This window comes from Myotis daubentonii, chromosome 15 (assembly GCF_963259705.1).
Source record: "Myotis daubentonii chromosome 15, mMyoDau2.1, whole genome shotgun sequence".
Taxonomy (NCBI): domain Eukaryota; kingdom Metazoa; phylum Chordata; class Mammalia; order Chiroptera; family Vespertilionidae; genus Myotis; species Myotis daubentonii.
In genome coordinates, this window is record NC_081854.1 from 30,574,480 (window position 1) to 30,595,739 (window position 21,260).

A 21,260-nucleotide genomic window follows, 5' to 3' on the forward strand; every position below is an offset into this window, starting at 1 on the left:
ATCACTGGAATGGTATGATGCCTGAAGTGTGCTTCAAAGGTAACCGTTGGGGAGGGTAAAAAAAAAAAAAAAAAAGATGAGTCATGAGCTCCTAATGGTTCAAGCCAGGTGAATGGCCCATGGCGTTCATGATTAGACTGCTCTTTCCACTTTTGCATATGTTTGAAAATTTCCATAATACAGAGTAAAAATAAAGTTAAATAAAAGTAAATGGCACGCCATGTTCACAGCAGCATTATTCACAATGGCCAAAAGGTGTAAGTAAACCGAGCGTTTGTCGATGGATGAATGGATAGACAAACTGCTGTATCTCCAGACAATGATTTTCTAATGTTAAAAAGGAATGAAGCAGCCCTGGCCGGTGTGGCTCAGTTGGTTGGGCACCATCCCATGCACCAAAAGGTTGCAGGTTCAATTCCCTGTCAGGGCACATGCCTGGGTTTCGGGCTCAATCCCCCGAAGGGGGCATGCCAGAGGCAGCTGATGGATGTCTCACCCTCACATAGTTGTTTCTATCGCTCTCTCTCCCTCTGCCTTCCATTCTCTCTAAAAATCAATTAAAAAAAAACTTTATAAAACAAGGAATAAAGCACTGACACTTGCCATACCACGGACGAACCTTGAGGACAATATGCTAAGTGAGATAAGTCAGCCACCAAAGTTAAATACTGTGTGATTCCGCTCATCGGAGTTTCCTAGCGCAGTCAAGTTCGCAGAGATGGCTGCCAGGGGCTGGTGAGGGAAGGCAGCGTTAGTGTTCAGTGGGAACAGAGTTTCAGTTTGGGGAAACAGAAGTTCTGTGGACGGGTGGCGGTGACGGTTGCACAACGTTGTGAATGTGTTTAATACCACTGCACTGTACACTTAAAAACAGTTAAGATGGTGAAGTTTATGTTATGTGTATTTTACCGCAATTAAAAAAAACTGAATGTTCCTCATTGGCTGTGGCTCTCCTCCAGGTGGCGACTCAGGACCCTGGTGTCGTTGATACTCGACACTGGCTGAAGCCGAGAACCCAGAGGGGAAGGTGGTTTCACTCTCATGGAGCTCAGGGCCACCTCAACCACGGGGAGGGGGGGTGGGGACTGGACTGGTGGGCCGACAGCCAGCCCTGCAGTCATGCTGGGCCCAGCAACCAGGGGCTGCAGAGGAAACGGAGCCTTGTTTTGCTTGTTTCCTTATTGCCCCGAATACATTCCTACTCAAGGCCATTTTTGAAACAGAAAGTGATGCATCTGCCGGAGGCAGCAGGGAGCGGAGGGTGTGGGCCTGGTCCCTGTGAAGGTGTGATACTCCCCGTGCAGTTCCAGAGACGCGGTTAAGAGCACAGAGCAATAACAACGAAGGGCATGACAGGAACAGGCCCCGTGTCTGGGCACTGCGTCGTTTCCCGGGGCCACTGCTACAAACTGGCACGCAATGGGTGGGTCAGAACAAGAGAACTTCAGCCTGCACAGACTGGAGGCCAGGAGTCTGGAACCCAGGTGTGGGCAGGGCCACACTCCCTCCTGAGGCTCTAGAGGAGGGTCCTTCCTGCCTCCTCCAGTGCCTGGGGGTTCCAGGTGCCCCTTGGTTTGTGGCCACATCCCTCCCATCTGCCTCTCCACGTGTCTCTGAGCCCCCACGTGGCCTTCTTATGAAGACACCTGTCGCTGGGTTAGGGTCCGCCCTACTCCAGTCTGACCTCATCTTAACAAACTAAATCTGCAAAGACCCTACGTCCAGACAGGCCACACCTGAGGTTCCGGGTGGATATGAATTGGGGGCACTGCTCAGCCCCCGCCAGGCCCATGGCAAGTACTGTGCTCTCAGCAGCCCACGAGGGGTGTTCTTATCCATTCACCATGGGGGAGGGGGAGGGAAGGAGGCCGGAGTCGCAGAGCTGGGACTCGAACACCTACAGTTCTGTTCCCCCCATCCAAGGGGCCCAGGGCTGGGGGAGGGGGCTCAACGGAAGAGGGGGTGGGGCCCAGAGAGGCCGAGGTGAGATGGGAGAGAGACAGACATCCTCTTGCCTTCCTGACACTCTTGACCTCCCAGGTGCCTCGGTGGTCAGGGTCCAAGCAGCTTCAGTCTCTCTTGCTCGAGGCACTCACATCAGGGAGGCTCTTTTAACTCCTCTAACGAGAGCTCACCAGGACCTTCGGGCAGGAGGGATGTCTGGTCATCAGTGTAGAGCAAATGCAGGTGACAGGGAAGAAGACACAAATATTTATTAAAAACCCAAGTTGTGGCCCTAGCTGGTTTGGCTCAGTGGATAGAGTGACAGCCTGCAGACTGAAGGGTCCTCGGTTTGATTCCAGTTGGGCACATGCCCAGGTTGTGGACTCAATCCCCAGTAGGGGGTGTGCAGGAGACAGCCGATCAATGATTCTCTCTCATCACTGATGTTTCTATCTCTGTCCCTCTCCCTTCCTCTCTGAAATAAATATATTAAAACACACACACACACACACACACACACACACACACACACAAAACTCCAAGTTGTGAACAGTTGTCCAAAGAAGTTGCATGTGGCCAATAAGCACATGCGCGCACGCACACACACAGACACACACACGATGCTCAACATCACTTGCTATTGGGGAAATGAAAATCAAAACCACAAGGAGACGCCACTGCACACCCACTATTATGGCTAGATTCAAAAGTCAGACGACTGGCTGGGTGGCTCAGTTGGTTGGAGTGTTGTCCGGTACGCCATAAAGGTTGTGGGTTCAATTCCCAGTCAGGGCACATACCCAGGTTGAGAGTTCAATCCACGGTCTGGGTATGTAGGAGAGGCAACTGATTGATGCTTCTCTCTCACATCAATGTTTCTCTCATTCTCTCCTTTCCTCTCTCTCTAAAATCAATTTTTAAAAAATCGTTATTGATTTCAGAGAGGACGGGAGAAGGAGAGAGAGATAGAAACATAAATGATGAGAGAGAATCATTGATCAGCTGCCTCCTGCACGCCCCCTACTGGGGATGGAGCCTGCAACCCAGGCATGGTTCCTGACTGGGAATTGAGCATCAACCTCCTGGTTCATAAGTCAAAGCTCAACCACTGAGCCACACCAGCGGGGCTCTAAAATCAATTAATAAAACATATCCTCAGGTAAGGATTTAAAAAAAAAAAAGTCAGACAACAACAAGTGTTTGTGAGAATGTGAAGAGACTAGAACCCACCCTCACTGTTGATAGGAACACAAAACAGGGTGGCCGGTGAAGAAAACAGTGTGGCAGTACCTCAAAAAGTAGCTATTCCACTCCTAGGTTTATAGCCAAGAGAACGGAAAACATGTATCCACACAAAAATGTGTACACAAATGTTCATAGAAGGATTATTCATAATAGACAAAAGTGGAAACAACTCGAATGTCCATCAGTGGGTGACTGGATAAAGAAAAGGTGTTCTATCCATTCCATGGAACATAACTCAGCCGTAAAAAGGGCTGAAGCTCCGACACATGCCACAACACGGGTAAACCTTGAAAACGCAACACAGCCAGCCGCAAACGAGCACGTATTGTGTGATCCTGCTTATGTGAAATGTTGAGCATAGGCAATTCGCAGAGGATGTAGGTTTGTAGTTGCAGGGCCTGGCGGGAGGGTGCTGAGGAGTGACTGCTAATGGGTAACAGGTTTCTTTAGGAGATTAAATGTTCTGAAAGTAGATAGTGGTGATGGCTGCACAACTCTGTGAATATACTAAAAACCACTGAATTGAACTACCAAGCAAAATAGAGACAGACTCATAGATTGAGAGCAGGCAGACAGCTCTGGTGGATTGGGGGAGGGGGGGAGGGTTAGGAGAGAGTGGGGAGAATTGACCAAAAAATAAAAAATAGAGAGAGAACGCATGGATATGAACAACAATGTAGAGACTGGGAAGGGGTGGGGGGAGGTGGAAGAGGGCATAGAGGAGATGGATGGTGATGGAAAAAATAAAATAAGTTAGAAAAAACCAAAATAATAAATTGCACACTTTAAAAGGGTGATTTTTATGGTATGTGAATTCGTCTCAATAAAAACAAAGCAACGGAGGCACTTCTATTGTTTCCCATAGACGTGCATCAATGAATCCCTACACGGCTCCCTTCTGAGGTTTGTTCGCCCAGCACCCCCATTAGGGACTGACCCTCCCCGACTCTGTGTCCTAATTGGGTGTCAGTCAGGGTGTCTGCCTCTGATCACCCCTCACATTTGTGGTGGGTACATGACCCAGCTGGTCAATCAGAAAATCCCATCCCTCGTGGGCAGTGAGTGGGCAGGTGACTCCAGCGGAGCCCACAGCCTTCCCAGGTCAGTGCCATCCAGGTGCTGGGAGGAATCGGACTTCCCTTGCCTCCAGGATCGAGAGCTGTAAGTGTTCTGTGAGAACAAACCTGCTGGTCTTTCCTACCACATATGCAGACAACCTGCCGGAGAATGAAATTAACACAGGGAGGAAAGCAGAACCGAGAGAGGAGGAGGAAGACAGAGCCCTGACATGATCTGAACCCTGACCCAGCGGGAATGAAAGCCAATACGATGCCTTTGCGTTTGACCTCATTTGAGCTGTGATTCTGTTGCTTGCAACTGAGTCCTGATTAATAGAGATTTTACACAGACACAGGTTTGGAGAAAACCTCAAGTGGTCAAAATGACCTCTGGTTATACATTTAGGGGTTTATCTTTCAAACAATGGAAACCAAGCTCAGCAAGGGGCTTACGCAGGGAGAAGTTCCCATTTCCCATCTTGTTCCTTTCAGACCTGCCTCTGTTTCTCCCTCCTGCCTCCAAGCTGGTAGGGCTGAACCATAGCCCTAATGCTACAATGGTGTGACTTCCCTGGGCACGAGGCAGCTGGCAGAGGGTGAGCTGGGATGAATGACCCGCTGCCTGGCAGAGCCCATTAATCGGTCTTGGAGGCAAAGGGCCATCGAGGGCAAAGTCTGGGGCGGTGGTGGAGGGGACCTGACGACAGACAAAGCCTGGACCTCACCTTGGAGGAGGCCTGGGGCATTTTGAGAACAGTGACATCTGTAAGCAGTGGTGGTTCTTTCAGTAACTGAGATAAGGCCCCTTCCATCTGGCCAAACCACCTGTAAAGTCCGTCACATACATCCCTGCCAGTGTAGGTCCTTTTTCATGGGAAATTCATGCTCAGCAAAAAGCCAGGAAACGCTGGAGCAATGCCCACAGGTTGGAGGCCCCGTGCAGGAGCACTCGAGAACCTGAGAACCAAATTAATTTGGGGGTAGGGGTGTGGGGCTTGAGCTAAATCTGGGCTGTCCAGGTGAGTAGGGAGTTCTGATCCAAGCTCTCTGGAGGGCAGGCTTGATTCCAGCGGCAGGAGCTGTGCTTTACAGAGTTGAGATGAAGAAACAGGAAGAAAGGCATTTGCAACCATCAGAGCAGCCTGGCTGTGGGGCAGTGTGCCCACAGTGGGCTTGAATGGACCCCCAAATTTACATCCACCAGGAACCTCAGAGTGTGACCTCATTAGGAATAAAATCTTTGCAGAGACAATTAAGATAAGGTCATACTAGATTAGGGTGGGCCCTAAATCCAATGATGCGTTCTTATAAGAGACACGGAGACACAGAGAGGAGGAGGCCACGTGAAAATACAGGTAGAGAGGGAAGTGATGTGGCCACCAGCCAAGGAATGCCTGCAGCCACCAAGAGATTGAAGAGGCAGGAAGGATCCCTTCCTAGAGCTTCGAGAGGGAGCAGCTCTGCCAACACCTTGATTTTGGACCTCTGGCCTCCAGGACTGCGAGAGAATAAATTTCTGTTGCTTTAGGCCCCCCAGTTTATGGCACTTTGCTGTGGCAGCCCCAGGACACTCACACAGAGATGATCAGCATTGTCTCAAAAAGGAACAATGGTCCAGTGTAGCTGGAGCTCATGGTGTGTGGGGACGAGCACAGTGAAGACACTCCTTTCTTCTTTCAAGAACTACCCACTGAGCCAGTACGCTGTATCAGTAAGCTATTTCCACAACAGCGCTGTGTAACATTCCCCTCAACAAAAGTAAGTGGCTTAAAAGAATCATTTATTTTTTGCTCATGCATCTGAGTCATCCCAAGAGCCCCGCATGCTCAGGGACGGCAGGGGTGGGGGGAGGGTTGGGGGGGGTAATGGGTGCTCCCAAAGCATGTTGTCCTGACATTGGCAGAAGCACAAGAGGGGCCCGCATGCAAGAATAGAAAGCCTCCCAAGGCCTCAGCGTGGGAGCGGCACATCCTCACTGACATCCCATCCCACTGACCAAACCAAGGTTCGAGTCGGGGGCTGAAAAGTCACAGGGCAAAGGGCGTGGGCCCAGCATGGGGAAGAGGAACCAGGACCAAGGGTGAAATCTACCTCAGCACCTTCAGGCTCCCAGCTGGACTGAAATGAACTTAAATGGAATTAAGCAAACTTCTCAGACCTGACCAGTGTGGACATGGCTGTCCCAGGCACTGAGGGTGCCGTTTCACTCAGGTGGGGAAACTGAGGCCTGGTGACTGCCAAGGAGTCGAAGGCAGGGAAGTCCTTTCCACACCTGTCTCCCTGCCTGTCTAACATGTCACGGGAAAGCCAACCAGGTGTCCTAGCTTTCCTTGAGATAGCGTTACTCTTCACAACAACCCCGTTGGACACACACTATCTTCAACCCATTTTACAGAGTTGAAAACGAAGGCCCAGGGAGTTTATGCACCTGGCCTAAGGCCAGAGAGGCAAGAACAGCAGAACCACTTACCATTTCTCTCAAGGATGGAGAAGAAATGGGCTCCGGCTGCAACAGGATGGTTTGGGGTTAGACTTACAGGAAAAATTCCCACAGTCACCACGTCTGGGGACATATCCAGGCCTTCCTCCAGGGCCTTGTAAACGGCAACAGCTTCTCTTGGGAAGAAGGGAGCTCAGGGAAGGACAGATTAAAGGCTCCACGGCCCGTGGGCCTACTCTGGGCCCAGGACCCCTGGCCCGGGATTGTCCTGGACGCAGCCAGCACAGGCCTGGCTCCCTGTTGCCTCACGTCACCCAAGGTGCTTCCAAGTGCCAAGTGGGAAAGCTGCCTGTGGGTGAGTCAGAGGCTCTGTGCATTCTGTCTAACAAGTGGCAGAGTGAAGTGCCAGATCCTCATTGCATCTGACAGCCCACATCCCCGACCCCGTGCTCAAGGCTGAGACACAGTGGGGCGAGGACCGGAGATGGCGGAGGTGGAGGCAGGAGCCGGCTCCTCAAGTCCCAAGCCCCCGACACCTGCCAGCCCCGGAGAAGCACCATAGAGATGCTAGACACAGGCCCAAGGTCAAGAGTTCCTGGATCTCCGGGAAGGAACCCAAGGTTTGTGGGCACGCCCAGCCCTGGGGCAGCAGCTTCTCACCCCCAGCCGAGCCCTCGGCTGGCCCTGCATCTGGTCATTCCCCAGGATCTTGCACCCACCTAGTCTCTCCTGCTCCGTTTTTTTGCCTGTTTGTTTTTTATGTCCAGAGGGCAGAGTTGGAACAGATGGCTGTCACCCGTGTGACATGTGGCTGGCCCTCCCCCTGAGGCAGGAAGCTGCATGTACCCTGCACAGAGGGCCCAATTCCACAGGATCGGGAGGCACGGCTGCAAAGCAGGCTCCCGGGTGGGGCAGGAAAGGGGTGGGCATGCCCATTCTAGGCGGGACGGCAGGGGAACACGGCGGTGGCATGCCCTGTCTTCAGCCAGAACGGGAGTGCATGGATTTCCTATGGAGCTGTTGCAAGTCTCCACACGCTCAGCGGCTTCAAATAATACACACTGCTCATCTTACAGTTCAGGAGGTCAGAGGGCCAACTGAGTCTACTGGGGCTGAGATCAAGGTGTTGGCAGGGTTGTTTCTTTCTGGAAGCTCCAGGGGAGGATCTGTTTCTTCACGTTTCTCAGCTGCTAGAGGCCGCCTGCATTCTTAGCTTGTGGCCACATCACTCCAACCTCTACTTCCATCATTCCAGCTCCTTCCTCCTCTGGCCCTTCTGTCTTCCTCTACTAAGAACCCTGTGATTACACTGACCTGCCCCTCCTCAGATAACCTTGCATAATCCCCTCATCTCAAAATCTTAATTTAGCCCTAACTGGTTTGGCTCAGAGGATAGAGCATCAGCCTGCGGACTCAAGGGTCCCAGGTTGATTCCAGTCGAGGGCATGTACCTTGGTTGTGGGCACATCCCCAGTAGGGAGTGTGCAGGAGGCAGCTGATCGATGTTTCACTCTCATTGATGTTTCTAAATCTCTATCTCCCTCTCCCTTCCTCTCTGTAAAAAATCGATAAAATATATTTTTAAAAAATCTTAATTTAATCACTCTGCAAAGTCCCTTTTGCCATGGACAGGGACAGCCACAGATTCAGGACATAGGACATGGACCTCTTTAGGGGCTATTATCAGCCCACCTCAGGGAGAAACCCCTCGGGGGCACAGCCATTGTCAAGGCCACCCACCCACCACCTCCTCCTGCAGGCCTCCATCCCAGCCAAGGTAAACTGGTGCAGCCTTTTCCCCAAGCAATGTGGCAGCATCTCCCACAGACTTTAAACACACCCACCTCTCAGCCAGCAGTGCCTGCTCTGGGAGATCATGGTGCAAACATACCCACGCCAGCAGCAATGTGGGTGGACGAGGAGAGTCTCTGCTGCCATATTTGAAAGACTGAAAGATCGGACGCATCCAAAGCATTGATAAATAGAGTAAGGGTTGGACCAACAGGGGGCATTCTGTAGCCATTAGAGAAACATACCAGTCTAGATATGCTGATATGGAAAGATGTCCTTGATGTGAGTGAGGAGAAAAGCAAAACAAATTATAAAGCAACACGGACAGTGCAATTCCATTACATACAAGAAATCATGTAGGTATGACATACCTATCTGCATATATGTTGAAAAGACTGTAATTTCCTGTGTCAACATAAGAAACATTCAAACCTGTAGAGAAATTTTGTGAGTTTATTTGAGCCAAACTGTCGACAACTGCCGGGAAGCAAAATATCAATGGACTGAGATAATGCTCCGGAAAATGACAGTTTTGCATCTTATTTTATACATTACAATCAAAGGAGAAGGTCTAAGTTGGTTACATGAAATCCACTGGTGATAGATTGGGGAGGCAGGAGAAAGCAAAGTGGGGAAACTTTTGGGATTGGATAATAAGTAAAATGATAGACACATTTCTTTTATATAGGTGGTGCAGGTTAGTTAACCGGCAACAATTAATTCAGTAACAATGGGGGGATTTGTGGTCTCCACAGAGCAGTGCCTGTTCTTTGAGGGGTCTGGAAAAAGGAAGATTACTTTGACATTTCAATGATATATTATCTAGATGCAAAAAGGCAATAGATAGGCTCAGTTAAGGCAAAAGTTGACCTTTGTCAGGGAAGATACCAGCCTGGGACATGACTATCTGCCATGACCTGCTTTTAGTTAAAAAGTTTTCATTTCAGACCATCCTTTGTGGTTACTTTAGGTCTCTGAGTTTGCAAGCCTGCCACGCAGGCCTCCCCTGAGTTTGTCAGGTTAGCATGTGGCCCCTTTTCATCCACACCTGTAAGGAGATGAGCAGGTCCTAGTGGGACACAGTTACTTCATCCCAATCTGTTTGGTTGTTTTAAGATTTTACAAGAAGACCCTCCCTGAGCAGGGCACACCAGAGGCATCTACACCAAATCTTCCCCATTCCAGCAGCAACGCTGTATTTGGAGAACATTCCAAAGGAGTCAGCCAACACCCCCATATTTACGACTGGCGGGGGGGGGGGTTCCTGAATTTAGCCCAGGTCTGAAGGGGCTGAGAGATGGAGCAGGGCAGAAGGCAGTCCCCAGGTCTAGTCTTGGCTCTGAGGCCCGGCACTGCCCTCTAATACACGGGCATAGCTCTAGGTCGTAACACCCACTGAGTCCATTTTCCTGGTCAGAGGTGGTCCCTATCCTTCAGAGGGCCTGCCTGCCTAGCGTGAGGGTTCTGAGTGCAACAATCAATTAGCCATGTCTGCCATGATTGCAGGAGGGAGAAATGGCTGCCAACATGCCAAGAATTTGTCATTTCCCATCTAAATGCCTATCAAGGTCCCTCCCGGCTCCACCTGCCTGCGATTCTGCTCACTCAGCAAAGCATCACAAGACAAGGCATCAGCTGACAGCCGGCAGGCGGGCCTGTTGCTACAGCCCTGTCAACTGCCATGGCGACCTCAATGCACAGGAGCAGGTGTTCTCATCCGGCCAACCAGCTCCGGGAAGGCTCCCGCCTCCACCAGGACAGACAGATGCCCTCTGCGCCCCGGGCCTCTCAGCCCAGCCCTTCCTCCTGCCCACACACCCATGTTCATCCGAGCTGCTCCCAGGGGAACAAGAGCTCCTCGAAAAGCACAGCCGTCCCTGTCCGCCTCCTCCTCACCCCCAAGCACAGCGAACGGTCACTCCCAGGAAGCAGAGCTGGCTCCAAGCTCTAGCTGCGGGTTGAGCGCCAGAGGGAAGCCAGGCCAAGAAGTGGAGGGCAGAGATGCAGAGGGTTTGGAGCATCATCCTGCCCAGTGTGTTCTGGAGATCTGTCCCCCACCACTCCAGCCACACAACCCAAAGAGCAAGTTCAGGAGCCAACCTGGTCCCCTGCAGGGATCTCTCGGGGGGAAGGAGGAGTGTTGCACACTGTGAGTTCTCATCCTCACCTTCCTAGACACCCCCATGCCTGGGTGCTGTGCTACACACACACACCATCTGGTGTGATCCCCACCACACGGGACCCCTCTGCGGAGTCGGTGACCCGCCACGGCCACAGAGCAAGCCGATGCATCAGGACTTGGACCACCTCTGTGGGATGTCAGGGCCCAGGCACCGCAACACTCAGCTAAACCTCAGGAGCACACAGTTCTCTCTCCCATGAACTTTGCCAGAAGATGCTGCCTTGCTGGACCCAGGAGGGTCCACCTCGCACCCTCAAGAATCTGTGGGCACTAAAGGGCAAGCGGGATCCCAGCGTCCCCTTGGAAATGAGTGATGACTCAGCTGTGGCAACCCCTGCTCCCTATGAGCTTGACCCAGTCATCCCGTGCCCTAAGGTGGCCACGGCCACTGCCATACCTCCGGGTCCCCAGAACCAAAGGAAGTAGCCTTTGTCCTTGACAATGAAAGTGGGGCCGAAACAGTTATACATTCATTCATTCCAAACTATTACACAGACGCTTTGCTGTTAAGCCACACACGGCCCCAGGCTCCAGTGACTCAACGGTGAATCTCTGGCCTGGGGAGTTCATGTTCTAATAGAACAGAGTCAGTACGTGATAAGAAACACCTCCTCCTCTCAGCTCTTTACCACTTTGTAAAACCCTCCGACATCTCTTCACAGTAACGTATGAGATAAATGACAGAGGAGGCAGAGAGAGGGGTCCTAGCAAAAGGACCACCACCAGGTTCCCCTGTAACTCTTCCGGGGTCTGTAGGGTCCAGGAGGTCATGGGTTTCACAGCAGCCAGAACCTTCCCTGCCTGGCTCTGGGCAGACATAGCTAGCCGATCCCAGCACTCTCCCCCTCGGCACTGGGTGCAGTGTCAGACACCTGCTCAAGCAAGAACCAAAAACCCAGGACACTGCTGAATGTCCTGGGGCCACCACACAGAGGTCGGAAGGAGAGAGGCAAACAGGCCACAGTCTGCCCCGACTGGCCCCCAGCTTGACTCTGAACAGCACCTTCATCTACTTTATACCTTGGGGAGCTGTAAGGATTTGCATGACAAAGGGCTCTGTGACTAAAAGGTCAAGTGTGACAACCTCTGCACTAGGGGTTCTCTATGCCTCTTTCATCTCTAGTTTAGATTTCGATTCCCAACCAGACCACAGGCTGGACCAGGCCCTCTGCTGAGCAACAGGTGATGGCCATTAGGTTTCATCTTCCAGGCCAGCAGCTAGGAGCACTGTGATTGACTAGTTATGTCTGCCATGGGCGAGGCAAAGGGTGACAAGCAGCAAGTGCAAAGGTGACATATTTGCTATTTAGGTAGAAGATACTTCATAAAAGTGTCCTGAGTGTATGAAGGTAAGAGAGGTCCTTATCTGTGGTCCATCCAAATACAGGCGCTTACAGCAGTTAGTTGAGAGTGCCCCTGCGTTTCCCACTTGGCTGGGTGGCAGGGCAGAATGGAGTACAACACAGCCCGCCTCTGATGGCGGTTCACAAGTTGGGGAAGAGGACCCTACAGGAGGAAGTCACAGGTGAAGGACGGCGGCGCCTTCTGCTCTGATCTCAACTCATCCAATCAACCCGCCTGGCTCTCCTGCCCCTCACCCTCGCCTCACACTGAAGACCCTGTCAGGGCACCCTCCACCTTCTGCCTCTGACGCAAGCACATCTGTGGGCGTCTCCTCTCCGCTGTGGCCTCCTGGGAGAGAGGAGAGCCGCGGTTCTCGGGGTAGCATCCTGGGGGCTCCTCGGGAATGCAGGTTCTTAGGTACCCACCTGCCACATCAGAAGCTCTGGAGGTAGGGCCCAGCCATTTGCATCTTACACACCTTCTGAGGGTGCTGAGCTCACCTGAGAACCACCTAGAGTCGTGAAGGGCTCTGCAGCCGGGAGCTCAGCATCTCGGGGCGGCCAGCATGTGTCTGAGCACCACAGGCAGTTCCAGCACACAAGGGGCAGGGGCGGCGAGGGCCTGGGAACCTGCTGCAGACCCCCTGCTGCAGACCCTGTCCTGGGAGGAAGCCCAGCTCCCCCTTAGCTGTGCGGACAGTCCTCGGCCCTTAGCCACTGTGGGCCTCTCTGAAATGCAGAGAATGGGACCACCTCTCAGAACTCAAACTCGGTGAGAACCCCATCTAACAAGGAAGCCTGTGTCCCCCTCCTAGCAGCAGCTGCCCCCGGCGCTCTGAGGACGACGCACCAACCCGTGTCTCTGATTCAGCTCAGTAACCCAGGCCCAGCGGCCATAGCTCCCTCGTTGCCTGGCGGTCTCTTTCTTTGGCTGTGACAGTGACCGGAGTCCACCCGGGGCCAGCCACTCCGCAGCCCTCTGGGGCCCCCGTGCCACTTTCACCCTCCACTGAAGGGTGGGCCTTGGGGCCTGGGGGGCACTGACCCAGCCGTCCACCTACTGCTTTGTTCTCGAGGACACAGCGTCTGTTCGCTCCTTTTTTCCAAATCTAAGCCCAGTGAGAAAATGCAGGACAAGAAGCTCCACCCGCAGCCTGGAACGAGGCTTAGTCTCATGCCCATCATGGTAACCAAGGACCCTGCCACTTCCGGCCCCCAAGGAGCAACCCTGGGCACCAGGAGCCAGCATGACAAGGTCACACGCATGGATGTGCAGACATGCCCACTTCCCTGCAAGGCCGGGAGCTGGAGCGGGGAGGGCCTGGCATGGCTCAGGAGAGGGTCGGGGGTCAGAGGAGCACACGGGGCCCCACACAAGCTGAGGGCTGTGTGCGTTGCTTCTCCCGTCCTTCGATGGGAAATCGTGCAGAGAGGGCTGCCTCTTCCCCAGATAACTCAGCAGCGATGGCCCAGGCTGGACACTGCTTTGATGGCTCCACACACCACCTGAGGTTTGCCCCCCTCTCAGACAGGTTTTAAATGCCAGACTCTGCGACCTTGTTCCCATGATCTGGGAGACCCACTTAGGAGGAAATGGAGAGGGCCAGGGGGCTGCGTCTCCCCCCACCCCCCGCAGCACTGCACAGGTCCCGGCTCTCCATCAGCCCGCCCTCAGTGCCCATGCCTGTGTGTGTCTGAATGTGCATGTGCGTGTCTGAATTGTGTGGAATGAATGGATGTGAGTGGTGTGAGTGTGTTACGAGTGTGTGTGCGCGCGCGCGTTTGTGTGTGGGGTGTGTAAATCTGTGTGTACAGAGTGGGACACTTCAGTCAGCCAGGCTGGTTCTCAGAACGGGGTAGGGCTCCAAAGCCCCAAATGTAGCAGGTACATGCAACCAGGAACCCACTTTACTCTTCCCCGACCACCTTCCCAGGCACTGGTCACACCTTGACCAGACTTAATCCTCTCCCCTCCCTCGCTCAGTCCTCCCCACACCAAGTAACACACTGGCAGAGGCCTCCCCAGGCAGCGTGGGAGTACCAAGGCTGGTGGCCAATGCCCCACGGTCCTGAGCTGCCCCAACTTCTTTGTACGCCCCCTGCCCTCCTGGCCCCGCGCCCTGGCCCTCTCCTGGACCCTGCTGCTCATCGATCAGCCCTCATGAAACCCACACTCGTCCCTCCCTGGGGAGCGGGCGGCCCCAGCCCAGGACGAAGCTGTCCTCACTTCAGTTCCCAGGGCTTCACGGCAGGCAGGCAGCATTACTCCTATTTCACAGACGAGGAAACTAAGGCTCAGAAACACTGAAACCTGCCCGGGTGGAGTTCCCTGCGTGTGCTGGCTCTGAGCTCTGCCCACACCACCACCTCGTTTCCTTAATGGAACCAGCACCCCCATTTCTGGGGGGTTTGTCAGAAAACTCCTCAGTCCTAAGAAGTTTTCCTGGTCATCAGACGCTAAAATTAAACCAGTTCCGTGTCCACTGAATGCTGCACTCCTGCCTCCCAGGCCCTTGGCCGCGAACTAACCTGCAGCCAGATGGGAGCGGTCACAAGCACCCCAAATCTTTGACGATGCTGGGGCCTGCCCTGTAACTGCTTCTTGTCCACTGAGGTCAACAAAACGTAATACAAAAGATAAACACTGAAAGGAAAGAAATAGGGCAAAATGCCAACAAGAGTCTCTAGTAACATAGCAGACCAGACCTGATGTCGTTTTTCTCCTTTTCCATTCTATTTTCCAATTTTCCTATATGGGGCAAGTATGACCCTTATAACGGAAAAAATAACGACGGAACCTAATCTGATCCTAAAATACCAGGTGAGTCGTCATAAATGCGGCTCCTATTTATTTCTGCTGCCTGACCATGTCTGGGGGAGTAGAGGGGTGCACAGAGCAATTCTGGCCTCAGTGTCAGGGAGTAATGCCATTTCCCTTTCGGCCTCTTGGAATGGATTTCATTTCCCTCTGCAGCCTCAGATGCTGTGAGTGGCAGATATTCTGCCAACCACATTTTTGTTCTTCCACTGTGGATCAAAGGTCACTGAAAACCACAACCAAATGAGCTAAAATTTTAATTAAGTGATGAGGTTGGGAAGGTCTGAGCATCCTGAGCCAGGAACTTTCCTGGAGTAACTCTAGGCTGCCCCTGGCTGGGAATACAGAATCATCCAGAAAGACGCCGCTCCGAGAAGCCTCCTGTCTGGGCACCCTGAGGGACCGAAAGCAGTCCCCAGACCCTTGTCCCAACACCCAGGACTCTCAGGGCACCCAAGGGCCCTGCCCTGACCCAGGAAAACAGACGGTGAAAGCTCCTGGCTAACTCCGTCAGGGATTGTTCCTTTAGAAGCCAGGAGTGTGGCAACCTGGGGCCTTGGGTTTCAACAGGACAGCTTCCTTCAACCTGCGGCAGGCACCTGCCATGTTTCTGCTGCCCACAGCCTCCCACAGCCTCACCAGGACCACACCTGGGCTTACACGCTTACCTCTGCAGCCCCCAAGGAGACCCTCCCTGGGCACCCACTCTTCCAGCACTGAAGCCCCCTCCCCTGCACCAATACCGAAGACACCTCAAAATCCAACATGGTGCCCAGCCACATCAACTCCAGACCTGCTGCTTAGGGGCCAGCAGCCCTGCCGACCCCAGACTCAAAGTCCTGAACCCCATTCAGAACAGCTGCTGGCCCGCAGCACCAAGTCTCGCCTGGCGCCTACAGCCGACCTGTCCAGTTGGTGCTGTCTCCCAGGGCCCAGGGACAATCTGGGCTGGAGGCCAGATGGCCAGGGCAGCTTTCACCCTCCTCCCACGTCCCAGCAATGCCGGGCACTCCAAACCCAGCTGGGAACGCGGCCACGGTGGCACTGCACCTTTCTCTTAGCCGGCACCATCCTATGCATCTTACCAGCAGAATGGCCCACCTTCTTTATCCATCAACATTTTACATTAAACACCAGCACATAAAATAGACAAAAGAGATACTGCTCTATTTAAGGAGGGGCAATATGACCGAGAACCTCTCAGATCAACCATTTCCTTGCCTCACCTCTGAGAAACCCTGAGGAACCCCAGGGTTCCCAGGGGCATAGTTTGAGAAACGCCAGTGTAGGCTTCTAACCGGGCAGCATGATTGGTCAGACCAGGCCCAGCTGGCAACTCAGAACCACCCTGCTGCCCGTGCCACCCCCTCACCCGCCTACCTGGAGGCTGCAATCTCCGCCTTCTGCTTGGCAATGGTGGCAGCCCGCTCTGCCGCTTCCACAGCCCGGTCCACCTTCTCCCGGATCTTGCTGGCACGCAGCGGGATGAGGTTCTTGCGCTTGCCGCTCACGAGGATGTTCTGCTTGTACTTGCCCTCCTCTTTGGTGCCGTCGGGGAAGGTCATGCAGCCGTAGCCGTGCCGCCGGTTGCTGGCCCACTCGCCCTCGTACTTGAGCCCGTCAGAGCGCTGGCTCACGCCGAAGCCTGCCCGCTTGTCATTCTTCCATTCGCCCACGTAGGTCTCGGTGGTGGTGGCGTCGATGTCGTCCTCGATGACCGACAGCTCGGCCTCGCCCTCGCCCAGGCTGATGGTGGAGTGGATGTCGCTGGCCGTGGAGCTGACGGTGCTCATGCCGGCCTCGCTGCGGAAGGAACTCTGCTTGCTGCGCTGGCTGGCCAGGCTGCTCTTGGACTCGGACTTGCGCAGCTTCAGCCCGCTCAGCAGGGAGCGCCGGAACAGCCCCTTCTTCTTGCTCTTGAGGATCTCAGAGTCGCTGTGGGCCACTAGCACGAAGCCGCCTCGGGACACGGCCGGGGAGCCGGCCACCGCCGGGGAGGCGTCCGGGTGCAGCGCCGCGCCGTTGGTGTGCTCGCTGCGCAGAGAGTTGATGGACGTCCTCAGGGGCGAGCGGATGACCGCCGCCATGCCGTAGGGGACACTCTGCCGCACACCATAGCCTTGGCGCATGCCGCCGACCCACTGGCCCTGGTAGGTCCCTGTGGAGACAAAGGAGAGAGGGTGAGCTCCCCAGACAGTGATGGAGGACGGGCACCTTACACGGTGGACAGAGACCCGATGGTCCTCCTATCTCGGGACAACTCAGTGAGGTTTACAGACTGTGGTGCATTTTTACAGCTTCTATCACCTACGGTTATTTTTAAAGACCCTCCTATCCTGCTTCCCACAGCTGCATTCTGTTCTCTCCCTTAGAAGTTGGGGAGGGCGGAGGGAGGCCAGGAGTCTGTGATACACAGTCCGGAGCGCAGAGTCCAGAGTAAACGGGAGCGCTCCACCCAGACCTGGGCCGAAGGCCCCCCGGGAAAAGGCCGCAGGGACACAGTAAAGAAGAAAGCAGAGGCACACCCGGTGACGGCAGCTTCAGGGACACAGGCCTGGCCTGCAAGCAGCGCTGACAAGGCTAACTTCCCCGCGGCCAGAGGTTTCCAAGAGGAGTTCGGAAGAGCACTCGGTGGGGACACCTTTAACTGCACGGGGACCTTAGTGTTTCAAGAACTTACGGCTTGAAATGGGCAGGCCTGATATCCCCAGAAGAATCAAAAGGAGGGACTTGAAGAGATCTCTGTCACATTCACAGCAGCACTATTCACACCAGCCAACAGGTGGAAACAACCCAAGTGTCCATTGAAGCATGAGTGAATGAACCAAGTGCCATCTAGCCATACGTGGAATATTATTCAGCCCTAAGAAGGGAAAATTCTGGCCCATGCTATCACATGGATGGACCTTGAAGACATCATGCTGAGTGAAACAAGCCAGTTACAAAAGGCCAAAAACTGTACTATTATATTTACATGAAGCATTTAGAATAGATTCATAAAAACAGAAAACAGAATGGAAATTGCCAGGGGCTGGTGGGAGAGAGAAATGGGGAGTTGTTTAATGGAAACAGAGTTTCTGTTTGAGGTGATGTAAAAGTTTTGAAACTAGAAGTGATGGTTGCATAACACTATGAATGTAATTAATGCCACTGAACTGTGATTAAAATGGCATTTTTTTTTTGTTATCTGTATCTTACCATAATAAAAGAAAAAGAAAAAAATCAGGAAAACTGAGCTCATATTCTTGCTCTACATACGGCTGTGTGACTTTAGGCGAGTTTCTGGACCTCTCTGACACCCCCGTTTCCTTATCTATAACAGGAGTCTAAAATTCCTCATATTATGGGTCGTTGTGGGAATTAAATGACTCAGCATGGTGCCATATAAAGTCAGCCTCACCCTGCATCTGTCCTATGTGTTGTTAGAATTATCACCAGGCCGTAGCAAAGCACCAATGAGGGGATATTCTACCTACCTGGTAAGAGCTTTGGGTGAGAATGCGGGGGGCGGGGAGGAGGGGGGTGAGGGGGAGGGTTCTTATCCCATTACTCTTCTAACTTACTATAGCAGAAGCTTAGAGACTACAAATCAGAGGCTCAGAGGCTAAAACTTGCCAATATACAGGTTTTATTTGTCCCATACAGCATTTTTATAAAAAACTGGAATTGACTGCCAACATTTCAAATTCAAGAGATTTCACATGAAAGTTCAGATCTCTTGTTTCTCCTAAAAAGTACAAGATCTAGCCACCCTGGGTCTTCACTTTCAGACAGTAAAATGGACTTGAGTGCAGCAGCAGCTGCCCCATCTAGATAGGCACACCCCATCCAGTTTGCCCCACTCCCCTCTACTCCCTGCTATCTCCCACCTAGGCCAGCTCCTTCATGTACCTGTCCTGCATTGGAGGTAAAATCCAAACCAAGTGTGGGATCCGAACACATGGTCCCAAATGATCCGTCACTGATTTGTCACCACTCCACACGGCCATCACCCCCAAGTCAGAACTGGTCCTGACCACCCATGGGCTTCTCTGTCTCTGAGACCTCGTCCACACAGCCTGTCCTTACTCTAAATCCCCACCCCGACCATTCAAATCACACCCAACCCAGCCCAGCGTGCGCCCCTTCTCAGTAACAGCTGGGTGATCACTCCAGCCCACCGTGCTCCCCACCGCGCAGCCACAGCATCGGGCCTGCGTCCAGCACCCCACGGGGCACTCAGGAGAGGGCCTGGGTTCTTCCGCGTTTGCTGACTGCATCTTCCCTGCTCAACCGGATTACAAGCTCCCCAGGGGGAATGGGCCTTGCGTTCTAGACACCTCATTCTTCGCACGACACAAACCCAGCCCTCGGAGGAGGATGCGCAAACAGCCCGGAATGGGCCAGGGCCCCAGGAGCCCGAGAGCCCTCTGCTCCAGCAGGAGCAGCCTGTCCATTTCAAGTGACCCCGCCCCAGGTGTTTTCTAGGAGCAGAGCCTGAGCCCACATCCTTGTGCACGCGATTCGGAGGCGGAGGGGGCACAGGAGGGAGGGAGGGCAGGGGAGAGCCAGCCTGATGGCGTGGGGGGGCTAAACGGAATTCATCCCTCCCTGAGGTGAGGGGGTTGGACTTCTGGATCCCCAAAGGTGGGGCTGGGGCACAGGGTGAGGCAGCTGAGATAGGGAGTAGGCCCACTGCATCAACACTGGAAGCTTCCCTGACTCGGGACACCCTCTGCCCTCCTCCCCCTCAGGTGGCATGGCCTGTGCTGGGCAGGGTGCACCTTCTCCCCAAGGAGGCAGTGTGCCTCCATGCCCACAGCACCCACTGCACCACCACTCCAGGATCAGCCTACTGGCTGCCAGCAGCGGACAGCCGTGGAGGGCCAGGCAAAGGCAGTGGCTGACTGTGTCACTCAGCGTCCCAGCGTGGCCCGTGCTGGGCGGAGACGCCAAGGCTTGCCTCGGTCAGGGTTACAAGGAAGGCTCTGCGACCCGGTGGCTTCTCCCCTGCCTGGACATGAGATGGCCGGTGGGGAGTGGCCCTTAACAAGGCCAGACTGCTCCTGGGACAGTGGCCTTTCTGCAGCCCCTCAAGCTGGCAACAGGCTGCCATTGCAAGGACTCTCATCTGCAAAGCTCATTCCTGCCTTACTGCCCCTTCTACTTGTGAGCTGGGGACGGGGCTGCCAGATAAAACGCAGGACGCCCAGTTAAATCTGCATTTCACAAGAACAACACACACTTTTCTAGGGGACACTGCATGGGACATGTCTATACTAGGGGAGGTCAGGCCGATGATCTGAAATTCAAATTTAACTAGCAGCCCATAGGTTATTTTGCTGAATATGGCCGCCCCACTGGAACCTCCCAAGACGACTCCTGGGTTTTGCCGAAGCTGGGGTGCTGAGGATGTAAGCCCCTCCCAAACCGAGGACCCCTGCAAAGGAAGGCGACCAACCACCCTGCCCCCACACCACTGCTTCCCCTCAAAGGAGGCTGGACTTGGAGATAAGGATGGAGTGAAAGTTAGACAGCAAAGGCATGATGGGCAAATAAAGGTGGGTCCATACAGTGGAGTATGACTCAGCCTTAGAAAGAAGGAAACTGACACAGGCTACAGCAGGGATGGACCTGAGGACATTATGCTGGGAGATAAGCCAGTCACAAAACGACAAATACTCCATGAGCCCATTTACATGAGGCCCCAGGGGAGTCAGATTCATAGCCGGAAGTAGAAGGGTTGTGCCAGGAACTTGGGGGGGTGTGGGGGGGTGGTGTTTAGTGGGGACAGAATTTCAGTTTGGGAAGATGGGAAAGTTCTGGAGATGGTGGTGGTGACGGTTGCACAACAATGTGAATGTGCTCAATGCCACTGAACTGTACACGTGAAAATGGTGAAAATGGTAGACTTCATGTTGTGTATATTTTGCCACAATTAAAAAAAAAGAAGTGCTGTCCTAACCAGTTTGGCTCAGTGGATAGAGCGTCAGCCTGCGGACTCAAGGGTCCCAGGTTCGACTCCAGTCAAGGGCATGTACCTTGGTTGCGGGCACAACCCCAGTAGGGGGTGTGCAGGAGGCAGCTGATCGATGCTTCTCTCTCATCGATGTTTCTAACTCTCTATCCCTCTCCTTCCTTCCTCTCTGTAAAAAATCAATAAAATATATTTAAAAATAAATAAATAAATAAAAAAGAAGTGCAGGCGCTCACAGGAGCCTCATGGATGGCCTACTGGAGGCCATGAGGCACAGGGGCTCATGGGGGAGTCAGGAGCAGGGTTTGAACCCTGAATCCACTTTTTGGATCTGTGACCTTGGAAAGTGCTTTAACTTCTCTGTGCCTCAGCTTCCTCATCTGTAAAATGGGGAAGACGGTTGTGCAGATCAAATGAGTAATTGACATAAAGTGCTGGCTGGTCATTAACAGTTAACAATTATTAATCATCGTCATCAAAACT

At 53.3% G+C, this 21,260-nt stretch overlaps 1 protein-coding gene across 1 annotated transcript in view; it reads right to left on the bottom strand.

The window, feature by feature from the left end:
• Nucleotides 1-21,260, bottom strand: part of JPH3 (junctophilin 3) — a 94,011-nt gene that overhangs the window by 48,914 nt on the left and 23,837 nt on the right. Inside the window, exon 2 of the mRNA XM_059667120.1 lies at nt 16,202-16,979. Coding sequence (XP_059523103.1) covers nt 16,202-16,979 — 778 coding nt within the window. The remainder of the gene's footprint in view (nt 1-16,201; nt 16,980-21,260) is intronic.